At 39.6% G+C, this 13,725-nt stretch overlaps 1 protein-coding gene across 18 annotated transcripts in view; it reads left to right on the top strand.

The window, feature by feature from the left end:
- The window catches only part of ARID1B (AT-rich interaction domain 1B), a 345,246-nt gene extending 333,021 nt beyond the window's left edge, over positions 1 to 12,225 (top strand). For all 18 annotated transcript variants that reach the window (XM_083433948.1, XM_083433947.1, XM_083433944.1 and 15 more), the window contains 4 exons: positions 2,304 to 2,400; positions 4,588 to 5,374; positions 6,516 to 6,646; positions 9,114 to 12,225. In XM_083433948.1, the coding sequence (XP_083290074.1) occupies positions 2,304 to 2,400; positions 4,588 to 5,374; positions 6,516 to 6,646; positions 9,114 to 10,838 (2,740 nt within the window). In that variant the 3' untranslated portion in view covers positions 10,839 to 12,225. The remainder of the gene's footprint in view (positions 1 to 2,303; positions 2,401 to 4,587; positions 5,375 to 6,515; positions 6,647 to 9,113) is intronic.
- Positions 12,226 to 13,725: the final 1,500 nt, after the last annotated feature.

The raw sequence follows: 13,725 nt of genomic DNA, 5'->3' as shown, positions 1-13,725 counted from the left end.
ATATATATACATATATATATATATATATATATATATATGCATATATATGCACAGACTTCTCTCACTTGCAGACGTCAGCATGAACTGAGTCTGCTCTCTAGGGTGAAAGCAAACCTTTGACTTTTCCCTTAAACCTCATTCTGTCAGACATTTTTAAAATCAAATTTTACAACTGTAACTCGCTGAGAACATTTAAAAAGTGCTGCAGAGATATAAAAAACCATCATATATTTGTATAGCCAGTGGATCTTCTATGAATATGACATCTATACATACATGCAGTGCCATCACCATGCATGGCACCTTACAGTTACATGGGCAAAATAGGCAAATCCCTACCTTCAAGGAGCTTAAGATAGACAATGGGAGGGAAGATAATAGAGGGGAGGGAGGAAAGACAAAGGGAGGGAGAAAATAATGCAAGCAAATACAGTTCCATGTGCTTAAAGGTTGGGAATAAGGACTGAGGTTTGAGAAGGGATTTGAAAGAAGGGACAGCGGTAGCCTGGTGCAGTATACCTTGAACATAAAAGAAATACGTCACAGTAAGAGCACACAAGGTGGCTTATTCCAGCCTCACCAAGGGGGCATCCTTGGTTTATCAGGTAAAGAAGCTTATTTTTCTTAGGTCCTGAGTATTAATATTCTAGTTGCTAATTATTGCCTATTTTAGATTTGTGTCTGTATGGTTATGCCAGTGTAAGGGGCTCCGTAGCAAATTAAATACCTTAGATCATATTGTTTGTTTATATTAATACATTTCGAGGACAATTTACAAATTTTAAATAGCAAAATAACAAGTTGTGACCTGGCATGGGATTGACATCAAATTTGGTGCCATGTGAGCTAATCCTAGAAAAGGTATTCCACAGGCAGAGTGCCCTGGGAAGTATCCCATGAAGTATTTCCATTCATTCAAAGACTCACTGCCCTGTTCCCCCCACGTACCCTAAATCTGTTTTGGGGGTTGCTCCAATTCTCTGGAGTAGATTTGGGAAGGGCACAGGGGGTCCATGGCATCTTTGCACTGACTGACCAATTGCAAGAGCAATCCTAGATGTTCATTTGCTGGATAAATGAGTCTTAAGGTCATGCTTTTAATCTGAGACGAGATGGTTTGGATGTTATATTATAGCAAATTAAGTTATATCCAGTTGGAGGTCTCCCATCAAAATTAGATACAGTACTCTGCAGTGTTACCAAGTTACACAGGTAAGTTTCAAGGTGTGCCTACAGCTCTTGAGTTCTCAAAATATGTAATAAACATAATCATGCTTACATGAAGTTCTCACAATGCATGCATTCACATGTAACTCTAACCCAGGGTAGTTCAACTCCCACCAGCCTCAGCAAGCATAGCCAATGATCAGGGATGATGGGAGTTGTAATCCATAACATCTGGGGGACATCATGCTGGCTACTCCTGTACTAAACCATAATTTAGTGCTAAGTTGATGAACCTCATGAAGCTCAAGCAAAGCATCAGGCTTACGCACTCCCCAATCTTCCTGTGCAACAAGGAGGACTTTTGCCAAGTTTAATTTCACTTTCAAAGAAAATTGGTTTAACTTTATGTATCCCAGTTCAATTATAAATTTGCCTTAAACCTCTGAATAAAATATTTCTCCTGTTTACATAAATAATTTTATAAAAGTGTAATATTCTAACACTATTGACTAACCATAGATTTCATCATCACTGTGTGACTCAAACGCAGAATCAGCTTCAACCTCTCAGTTGGATTTGTTTCTGCTGTAGGATGGGCACATAATTTTGACTTCAAAGCTTTCAGTTCATTCAGATATTTGCAAGTGAGGTGAGGTGGAAGCTTGGGTATTGGAATTATATGTCCCCAGCACTCCAAACAGGAAGTTGCACATGATCCTGGGATACGAGTAATTCATTCAGTTGCTACAGTATTTCCATCTCTCATAAGAGATTAAAGGAAAGCAGAAAACTTGTGAATCAGGTATACATCCATGTCATATGTTGCCTCCTACCTGCAGCAGTAGGTATGTTCAATTCTCAGATCCAAGCCCACACAACTACTTCTACATTTTTTTGTAAGACTGAAATAAATTTACTCTGATATAGTGCCACTGAACCAAACTGAGCTGCAACCCAAGCACACACCCCCATGAACAAAACTTCTATTTTAACAAATAACATTTTGTTGTTGACAGGCGGTATGATGGAACAGAAGGGAGGTTCTGTGGAGAGCTTCAGGACTTCTTATAAACAGCTCTCCGTTTATAATTGGGAAATAGTCTGTACTAATTAGTAGCTCACATTCCTCATTGCAGGCATGAACAATATGGGCCGCAATATCCAGTGCAAGTACCTCCTTCAGGACAGCCACCCTATGGAGGACACCAACCTGGAATGTTTCCACAACAGCAGGTAAACATTTGTGGTTGTCATTTTCCCTCTGCAAAGTTCATTCTAGAAATCCATGCATACGGACATTGAAAAAACAGAATGCAACATTAGGATGAATTCCACTGATAGACAGAAAAGACATTGCCAGGCCTATGACTTCATGGGTGTAGATCCTTTTGTATGAAATGTTTCATAGTTGTGAATAGCTGATTCAGTGACACACGGGACAGGATGGGTTTGGTGGGTTTTTTTACTGAGGGAGATTTGATGCCAGTGCATAGACAATGTACAAAGACAAAGGACATATCCCCAGTAATGTTGGTAGAGAGAGGAGGGCTGTTTCTATGTTATCTTCATGCACTTCAGATAGCTAAATCCAGTGGCAAAGGAGGCAAGAAGAAAAACCCCACCTCTGTTGAAACATGAAGGCTAGCAAGAGAATGAAGGGACCAAGTAAATATTTACAAATTGCAAAGTTGTTTGTCTTAAAACTATCCAAAAGATAGGGCAGAAAAGTTATACCTAAGGCTGCCACTGCCACACAACAGCCAAGTTCCAAGTTGTTTGTTGGATAATGTTTATATCCCATTTCCCAGTAAAACTCTCAAAGCAGCTTTCTAGTGGGAACTGCAGCTGTAGCATTCCTTTATCCAGGGCCCCAGCAGCCAGCCAACCTTTATTTCATTCTGTTCTTCCTCTCTCCCAGTTAACAATCTTCCCCCCCCCACCCCGCCTCCACAGACAGAAAAAGATGGATTCTTAAGTCCTGCTGATTCTTTCGTCTTGTACACAGATGATACTCTTTTGGCTACATAAGGACTGGCACCCAGAGATTGGCTTGCTCTGAGCATATAGCTTGCTCTGAGCATACAAACATCATACCTATATATATATCTTTCTGAAAATATCCTTAAATATATCTCAATACAAAACAGTAACCAAGAATCATAGGATTTAATCCAATACTGCTGTTCCAAAAGTGGAAATGTATTCCAGAAGGTTGGGGGACTCTTGGGGGCAGTTTTAGAGGGTGTCTTGGGGCTGCAGGGGGAGGAGAGGAGGGGAAAGTTAGACTGTGCTCGATACAACCCATAGCCAACACAACACAGAGCATCCAATTACTCCCTTCACTTAGAGGCAAAAGTCTCCTAAAAAGCTTAGTCTGCTGTTTTCCTATATGAGAAAATCGGGATGGTTCTAACCACCTTCCCCTGAACATCTGGTGGTGGTAGCACCTTCAGGAGGGCCTCTGACATTCTAAAAGCATGTGGGGAAAGTTCTCTCTGTTTTATTTTAGTGTTCGTTGAAGACATCTTGCATCCCAGGTGCTTTTACTCATGTGATACATTCATACCATTTTATATGCTTTATTGTGTCTCATTTTCTGAAAAGAAAGTTATAGTGAGCTTCAAAATTATAGAGACTATCAGTTTTATGTATCTTAAACAAAAGTCTTAAAAATGACCTTACTAATAAAGAAACATTGTTTTTTCAAACTTGGATATGTCAAAAAATAACCAATAATTTTTTTACCACGCTTCACTGGAATGAGAACTAACATGAGATGTATTAGCCTTAGGCTAACTATCTTTTAAACATAAAGTTATAAACACATCAAAACTACCTCCGAAAATGAAAGGGCTGTCTCATATATCATCTTCAAGCATTTTTTGTTCGCCACTAAAATAATCATTTTTTCCTACTTGTTGTACACCAGAGCTGAAAGATGGATTTTCTGCCAATTCATATTTATTTACTGAAATAATTAAAAAGGCATTATATGTTAATGAAAACACTAATCAAAGTATGTCATATTTTTACCAAAATCTGTATAATGTAGCCTCAAATGCTTCTGCCATAAGAAATTAATGCTGGTTCAGACCAAAGGTCTAGCAATCTGTTCTCACACTGCTCAAAGAGATGCTTATGGGAAGCTCACACACAGGACATGAGTGCATTCATAATCCCCCAACAATTGGTACTCAGAGGCATCCTGGAGATAATACATAGTCATCAGGACTTGGTAGCCTTTGGTAGCCTTATCTTCCATGAATCTGTCTAACCCATTTTAAAAGAATCAAGTTGGTAGCCATTACTATGTCTTGTGGTAGCAAATCTCATTGGTTGACTGTGGAATATGAATCTTCCTATGAAACATTATATTTTCATTGTATTTTAAAGCTTATTCATGTTGTTCCTCCTTTTCAGAACTACAAACGGCATATGGATGGCATGTATGGGCCCCCAGCAAAACGCCATGAAGGAGATATGTTTAATATGCAGTATAGTGGCCAGCAGCAGGATATGTTTAACCAGTACAGTGCTTACTCTGGACCAGACCGAAGGCCCATACAGGGACAGTATCCATATCCTTATAGCCGAGAGAGAATGCAGGCACCGGGACAAATGCAGCAACATGGAATACCTCCTCAGATGATTGGTGGTCCTATGCAGTCATCAGCCTCCAGTGAAGGCCCCCAACAGAACATGTGGCCCACAAGAAATGATATGTCTTACCCATATCAAAATAGGCAAGGCCCTGGAGGCCCTGCACAGGCCCCACCTTATCCAGGGATGAACCGCACTGAAGATATGATGGTCCCTGACCAGAGGATAAACCATGAAAGCCAGTGGCCTTCTCATGTCAACCAACGTCAGCCTTCTTACATGTCATCTTCTGCCTCCATGCAGCCTATCACTCGACCTCCTCAGTCATCTTACCAGACGACGCCGTCGATGCCAAACCACATCTCTCGAGCGCCTAGTCCTGCATCCTTTCCACGCTCCCATGAAAACCGTATGTCTCCAAGTAAATCCCCTTTCCTGCCCTCCATGAAGATGCCGAAAGTTATGCCCACTGTTCCAGTCTCACAGGTTGCAGGTCCTCCAACCCAGCCACCACCAATTAGGAGGGAAATAACTTTTCCTCCAGGCTCTGTAGAAGCATCCCAGCCAGTCTTGAAACCAAGACGAAAGATTACCTCAAAAGATATAGGTAAGTGCTAGACAATGAAAAGGAGTCTCTTTTTAATTACAATATTTTAAAGGTTGCAGTTTTGTAAACTTTCGTTGAGAAATTGCCTTTGTTAAATTGCAACCATGCCCAAAGTTTCATAGCAGGAGTGACCATTTTCACCCCACCACTTAATCTACTTATATGAAGAAGGGCACTGCATACTTAGGCAAGAAGTTACTGTAACTGTGTGTTTTATTAAAGTTTTCATATTAGGTGTTGTCCTCCTGCTGTTTCTGACATTTGGTTTCTTCCTGAAATAAGCAGGATTTATGTGATTTCATTTTGGCACAGGGGAGCTAGAATCCAACGACTAATGAAGGGGACACCGTTTTGGTTACTTCTGGATCATTTGGTTACTTCTATGGCCATTTTTCACCCCCTCTTCCCCAAGAGGAAATTCAAACTATACTTTGGAGAACCAAAGTATACTTTGCTTACTTACAAGCATGCATTTTGAGTAGACATTATGAGGGCTCAGAAGAGAACATGATTATGCAGAAAAAAGTATCTGTAGAGCACTCAAAAAATCCAAGCTGGGTCTGAGAACTGCAAGATTAAATCTGATTTTCCTCAAATCCTAACAGTTCTTCAAAAGTGGTTTCAATCTGCACCCAGAAGTGGGTGTGACACACACAAACACGCACCCTTGTGTATATTCCTTAGTTAGCTTGAAAGAAAGGATAGCCGAAAGCCTTATTAATCGAACATATTTTGTTCCTCTCAACTCCTAATGCTTAAGAGTGGATCATCACTTCAATTTGCATAACGGAGCATGATAGCTAACCACCATGTTTGTTAGCCACAGATTAACCTTCTGTGCTGTTTTATTCAGCCAGTTCTCAAAATAGCAACATGGCTTTTTTCATCTTAAATAGGCAGTTTTTCCTGCTGTATTTAATATAATTCAGTGTTGTGTTCAGTGGAAGGCATGCTAGTGAATTCTGCATATGAGAGTTGTCATTCCTGAACCTAAAAGGGAACTGTGACTATTCATACCATAATCTGGAATAAAATCATCTCTTCTTCTCACTGATCCAAAATCTGTATGCCATTTGAAATCTAGCTTCTGGATCTCCTTTAGACAGAATGCTTATTAATGCTTTGTGTTCTTATTTTCCAGTGACTCCTGAGGCTTGGAGGGTGATGATGTCACTTAAATCAGGCCTTCTTGCTGAAAGTACTTGGGCTTTAGATACTATTAATATCCTTCTGTATGACGACAGTACTGTTGCTACTTTCAATCTCTCTCAGGTAGGTTTGATGTTTCTCCAGAAGTCTGTTTATCTGAAACCTCCTAATGCCAGATAGATAGATAGATAGATAGATAGGTAGATAGATAGATAGATATTTTCCTTCATCTAAAACAGTCATAGGGCAGTTGACAACAAAATAAGGCAGTACAAAACATGTTTCATAATAAGAAAGAGCATTAGCAATTCATGGTGGGCCATAGCTCAGTGGCAGAGTATATGCTTCTTCTGCAGAAGGCCGTAGCTTTCTGTAGAATAAAGCTTTTCCATGTTGGACAGGGAGTATCCCCATCTGAAACCCTGGGAGAGCTGCTGCCAGTCAGTGTAGGCAATAGCTGGGCTAGATGGACCAGTGGTCTCACCTGATATAAGGCTGGTCCCCATGGAGTTCAATGGAATGCTCTTCTGTACAAGATTAGCAATTCACATAAAATACGTGTCACATCATTAGCAGCACCATAACTTTAAAGTGATTTTACCCCATCCTCTAAAGCTTAACAAAAAGTTGAATGTACCTGCCATTTAATAAATACAAAGTGAGGCTGAAACATAGAATCACCACTGAAAACAGCACTCAAATGCCCTAGTCATTCAGTGTTCCAAAGACTGACCCTTCAAAATTAAATCAGTATTTCTTTTATCAAAGCTCTCTTACAGCAGCTTGGTTCCTAAAGATGTGAGAACAGACCCCTTCTCACAGCAGGGTTTTCCAGTTCCCTCTTTCTCTCAGCTCCTCAACTAAAAGACACTGTTGGGAATCAAGGGGCCTTCTCGAACAGAACAGGGTACAGGAAGCTGCACTCAGATGGAGGAATCAGTAAAAAGTGCTTTGTACAAGAGCATCTTTAAATCCAAGGCAATTTTTTTCCCCTGGTTGAACATTTATGCTGCATATAGCTTTCACTAACAGCAGGAGGAACTCAAGAATGCCTTGGATGGAGCACATCAGTTGGTAATAAAAGCCTTCAAGAGCTTATCACAGACATGAAAACTATCTTGGCTACTACTGATATATTGTCAGCTCTTCCTTAACTTGAAGACTAAAGTGCGTCACAGAATTAGGAAAGGTGTGGGAGATGGGAGAGGAAAAAAGATTTAAATAATTATTTGCATATAACATAAAAGATCACTTTTTGTGGGGCCATACTTTCAAAAGACTTCACCTCTTCCAGAACCATGCCTCTTACATTCACCTTCTTTTTGCAAATTAATGTTATATTTCAAGTGAAAGTAAATTTCTACTAGATTATACTAAAGAAAGTTTCTACTAAATATCACAAGATATCACTAGAGATTTCTTTGATGCAAAAGACTTGCACTATAGGGATTAAGAAGCAGTATGAAAACCCTTTTGTGATCTGCCACTGCTGCTAGATTCCTTGCAGGGTGAGAATTGTAAGTGTGGCAATTATTCTGGCTTGGTTCTTTATTCACAAGTAGTTATGAGTGCATCATTTCATGCAATATGGAACAATGAACAGGTTTGTAAATAGCCACTTGCTTGATCACCTGAAATGAGTAGTAATCATTTCCAGGACACCAGACAGGAAAGCTTTTGTAAATTAGAAAAGAATTGTTTTTACTTTTTTGGCTTTTAGAACACTGAAGTGCTATAAATCACACTATAGATATGTATGTTGAAGGGCTGCTACCAACATTTATGAGCTGGAAAATAGGGATTATGAGCCAGCTCAAATCCATATTCAGTATCTATTTCTCCATCTAAGTTCCTTCACATGGTTAGTGTGTGGATAAATTTAGATGAGGATATGCTGTAGCCTGTCCAGAGACTTTGTGGGATAATGTGGGTGGGGGAGAGTGGAAGATCTGGTTTCAATAAATGCATGTGGGGTAGAATGTGTCTTTGCAATAATTTCAGCAAAATAGAAATTCATGAATTTTAAGAAGCAAATGGCCATGGCAAAGTGGCCTCACTCACCCTGACTTCAAATGTACTTTCCTTGTACCCCTGTATTTAGCACCATTCCACTAAGAAAACATTACAAGGACACAGTGTAAGTGGAGTTGTATCTAAAGGTTCTCTTCCTCTGAGGGCAGAGGAAAGACTCTTTATTCCAGAGGAAGACTCAGTTTGTGTGCCTGTGTGTGTTTTAATAATTGTGACTATTTTGTAAGATCCAAAAAGTTCAATTGTGGGATGAAATAATAAATAATAAAAACTTTTAATATTAAATTAAATATTAAATACAGTTTGGGGATTTCCTTTATAATGTGCGAACTACAAGGGTTATGAATACTTTATATTTTTATTACTCCATTAAATCTTTTTAGTATTCCCAGATCACTAAATGCCTACATTTAGAGAATGCCCCAACAAGGTTTGTTTTATGTGTAAAATGAAGAGTAAATTAACATCTTTTTGAAAGTATGCCTACTGCTGCCAACACAATTCCATGTCACCTGAAATGTTCCTCTTAACATTCTTATGTTATTTTTTGTTTCTTCAGTTATCTGGTTTTCTTGAGCTGTTGGTGGAATACTTTAGAAAATGCCTGATAGATATATTTGGAATCCTCATGGAATATGAAGTCGGACATCCAGGACCAAAAACACTTGATCATAATTCAGCCCAGAAAGAGGATGCCCAGTCTGCAACGCAAGAAGCCAACAAAGAAGAAAACAATGATGAATGTATTGATTATTTTGGTGAATTTGAGGATGAGGAAGAGGAAGAAGAGGAAAATGAGAACCCTGAAGAAGAGAAGAGCACTGTTCTTGCTCCCCCTGGTGCCATTGCTGATCCAAGTGAGAGGCCAAAACAAGCCAGTAAGTTTGACAAGCTGCCAATAAAAATCGTAAAGAAAAACAACTTATTTGTTGTCGACCGATCTGACCAGCTGGGGCGTGTTCAGGAATTCAACAGTGGACTCCTCCACTGGCAGCTGGGTGGGGGTGATACAACTGAACACATCCAGACCCACTTTGAGAGTAAGATGGAGATTCCTCCTCGCAGGAAACCGCCTCTTCCATCCAACTCTTCAAGTAAAAAGAAGAATGTGGAGGGGAAAAGAGAACCTGAGGAACAGCAAGACAAAAGCATATCAGCCACCATTGACGATGTCTTGTCAGCTCGCCCAGGAGCACTGTCTGAAGACTCAGACTCTAGTTCTCAGACAGATAGCAGTAAATTTCCATTTGGGATCCACCAAGCCAAAAGTCATCGGAATATCAAGTTGCTAGAGGATGAGCCACGGAGTCGAGATGAGACTCCTCTATGCACCATAACTCACTGGCAGGACTCTTTGGCCAAACGTTGCATCTGTGTGTCAAACATTGTCCGCAGCTTGTCTTTTGTGCCTGGCAATGATGCTGAAATGTCAAAACATCCGGGCTTGGTGCTGATCTTAGGAAAGTTGATACTTCTCCATCATGAACACCCAGAAAGAAAGCGTGCACCACAGACATATGAAAAAGAGGAAGAGGCGGACAAAGGGGTGGCCTGCAGCAAGGATGAGTGGTGGTGGGACTGCCTTGAGGTCTTGAGGGATAATACATTGGTCACATTAGCCAACATTTCTGGGCAGCTAGACTTATCTGCGTACACGGAAAGCATCTGTTTGCCAATTTTGGATGGCTTACTGCACTGGATGGTGTGCCCATCTGCAGAGGCACAGGATCCTTTTCCAACTGTGGGGCCCAACTCAGTCCTGTCGCCTCAGAGACTTGTACTGGAAACCCTGTGTAAACTCAGTATCCAAGACAATAATGTGGACCTTATCTTGGCCACTCCCCCATTCAGTCGTCAGGAGAAACTCTATGCTACTTTAGTTAGGTACGTTGGGGACCGCAAAAATCCAGTCTGCCGAGAAATGTCCATGGCACTCTTATCGAACCTTGCCCAGGGGGACACATTAGCAGCAAGGGCGATTGCTGTGCAGAAGGGAAGCATCGGAAACTTGATAAGCTTCCTTGAGGATGGGGTCACTATGGCCCAGTACCAGCAGAGCCAGCATAACCTCATGCACATGCAGCCCCCGCCTCTGGAGCCACCTAGCGTAGACATGATGTGCAGGGCAGCCAAGGCTTTGCTGGCCATGGCCCGGGTGGAGGAGAATCGCTCAGAGTTCCTATTGCACGAAGGACGTTTGCTGGATATCTCAATATCTGCTGTCCTGAACTCTCTGGTTGCATCTGTCATCTGTGATGTACTTTTTCAGATTGGGCAGTTATGACATAAGTGAGAAGCCAAGCATGTGTGAGTGGAGATTAGAGGGTCACATATAACTGGCTGTTTTCTGTACTTGTTTATCCAGTGTAGGAAGAAGGAAAAAAAGAATCTTTGCTCCTCTGCCCCATTCACTATTTACCAATTGGGAATTAAAAAAAATATTAATTTGAACAGTTATGGAATTAATATTTGCTGTCTATGTGTATAAGTACATCTTTTTATTTTATTTTTTTAACCAAAGTCTGTCTAGTACATTCAAAGGTCACACTTCTTTTCCATAGATATCCTTTTCAAAAAAAAATATTTTTTATTTTTTTGCATGTTTGTATCACATATTTTTTGGGAGGGGAAGCAAACTAGGGATACTGAGGGTTAAAATGTTGCAAAACATGATTTGAGAAGCGGGGGGGAAGGCTCACCACTCTGAAGCGCAAAAGTGGGGGAAATATACTAAGTTACTGTGTGTTTTATTTTTGAAGAATGGGAGAAAACCCAACCACCCTTTATGCCGTTGCCCAAAGCACTCTGTGCAATAGAAGAAAGTTAGTGATGTAGGTGTAGCGGATCAAAGAAGGGGGTTGGTCCGTAGTCTGCATATGAAATTATCTTGGTTTCTCTGCAGGAGAATGGTTACATTAGGCTAGGAGCAAAACAAATTCTTTAGGAAAGTTAAAACACAAACCTGAAGACGATCAACATGAATTGCTTCCTCACCAGAACTGTCACATCAGTATCTATTGTTTGACCTTCCACAGTGACAGTTCTTCACAATTCCTTTTAATCATTTTAAATATTTTTTTATTGCCTAAGGGCCGTGATGTATATAGAAGTTGTACATTAAACATACCCTCATCTCTCTTTTTTTAAATACGTACAAGGATTTTTTTTTCATGATGTGGTAACTACAAAGTGATGGTAGACTTAATTTTATTATTATTATTATTATAATTATTATTATTATTATTATTATTTTGTTCGGGCCATGTCTCTAAAAAACAGTAACAGAAAAACACCACCACGAGGGTAATGTACAAGTTTCTGTATGTATAAAGTCATGCTCTATTTCGGGAGAGCAGTTGCTCACAACTTGCTTTATAAATCAAGATGTGGAAATGGTTACTTATGGATTGATTTAAGAAATTGGTTACCAGTCTACAGGAAAAATAATACTTATACAGGAAAAAAGGAAGAAAAACAACTTCAAAGATTTTTCAGTGAGAAGAATCCGCATTTGTATTTCAAAATAATGTAGTTTAAAAAAAGACAAAAAAACTTGATGTAAATTCCTCCTTTTCCTCTGGCTTAATGAATTATCATTTATTCAGTATAAAATCTTTATATGTTCCACATGTTAAGAATAAATGTACATTAAATCTTGTTAAGCACTGTGATGGGTGTTCTTGAATAATGTTCTCATTTCACCATAAGGTCAAACCAGTTCAGTTGGTAAGAGGGAAGATTACTATTTTCCTCTTAGCCGTGATGGTTGAGCATGAAGTATTTTCATCTGATGTTGCAACAAGCACAGAAATAATGGCTGCTAGTCAGTATTTGCAAAAAGCAGACCAAAATGGTGGAATTTTTTGACTTACAAAAAGCAAATGAGAGTTACCTGCTGATCATTTCCACTGTATGTCCATAGAGGATGCTACATTCAAGGATGGAAGTAAGTTTTTGAATAAAATAACCATTGGTAAAATATATTTATATCTGGCAGCAATTAGTAGGAAAGAGCCAGCTTATACTCTGATCATACCCTTTATGATCCAGTGTTGATAGCTTGATCCAGTGTTGTTTTTTTGTTTATTTGGTCAAAGGAGCTTCAATAATAATTCACTCACAACAACTGCCACATGCATCTTAATGGAGGAAGCAGATTTGCAAGCATATTTCTTTGAATGTACAAATTTGGTTGGTCCTCTCGTGGAAATGAATGAGGCAGCAGCAAAGGATCCACTTTGCAATGTATTCTTTCCCTACTGCTCCAGAAACATTGGATGAATACAGATACCATCTCATCAGGAGGTCCATTCTGTATGATGTCGGAATCAAGCCTTCAGCACTTACCCTTTGGAATTTCCTCAAATTCGTCGGGCACCGATTGAAGACCTTCCTTTTCCCAGAACACATTCTAAGTGAAGATTTTTGTCCCATTTTTGTATCTGTATTGAACCTGAATTTGTTTTATATATGTCTTAATGTTGATGCTTTTATTGTTAAATGACTTCAGATTATTTTATGGGAAGCAATTCAGAAACCATTGGTGGCAAAGCCAATGGCATAGTTCCTTCCCACACTAACATCAGCCTTTGTAAGAATGGCATTCATCTGGGAAGGAAGTAAATCATTGGTGGTTCTTCATCTCTTTCCAGAGTTGTAGCAACAGAGAAGTGACTTTCACATTGCTTTGGCAAAGAATGAATTGCTGCTCAGAACTCTCGCCAAAAGTGTTAAAGGGTCTTACAGAACAGGACCTTAAGGGGCATATCTCAAGAATTACTCCTTTCCTATAAAAAGACACTGATTGCTGTTTCATCTTAAATGCTGACTTGGTTAGGAGCTCCTGCATATTTCTCATTTTTTTCTCCATTTTTAGTCACTATGGGACTCCTGGAAAATATGTTATCCCAGTAGGCATCCTGATAATCTTGTTCGTATAACTTGCTCTAACACATTAATAAAGAAGATAATTTAATGGACAGGCAAAGTACATACTATTATCATCCAGGTTTGAAATGTGACTCCCTTGTGTCACAAAAAGTAATTTTTCCTTCTTCTGCTGTAATCTATTCACTCTTATATCGCCCATAGTAACAGTCTCTCCTCTTTGTCTCTTGCATAACAATGCATTCAGAAATATATGTTAAATTAGAGCCCACTTGTAACTGCAC

Source organism: Podarcis tiliguerta, assembly GCF_965153285.1.
Source record: "Podarcis tiliguerta genome assembly, chromosome: 3".
Lineage (NCBI taxonomy): Eukaryota > Metazoa > Chordata > Lepidosauria > Squamata > Lacertidae > Podarcis > Podarcis tiliguerta.
The sequence above is the reverse complement of the archived record's forward strand: the minus strand, read 5'-3'. Positions and strand labels throughout refer to the sequence as shown.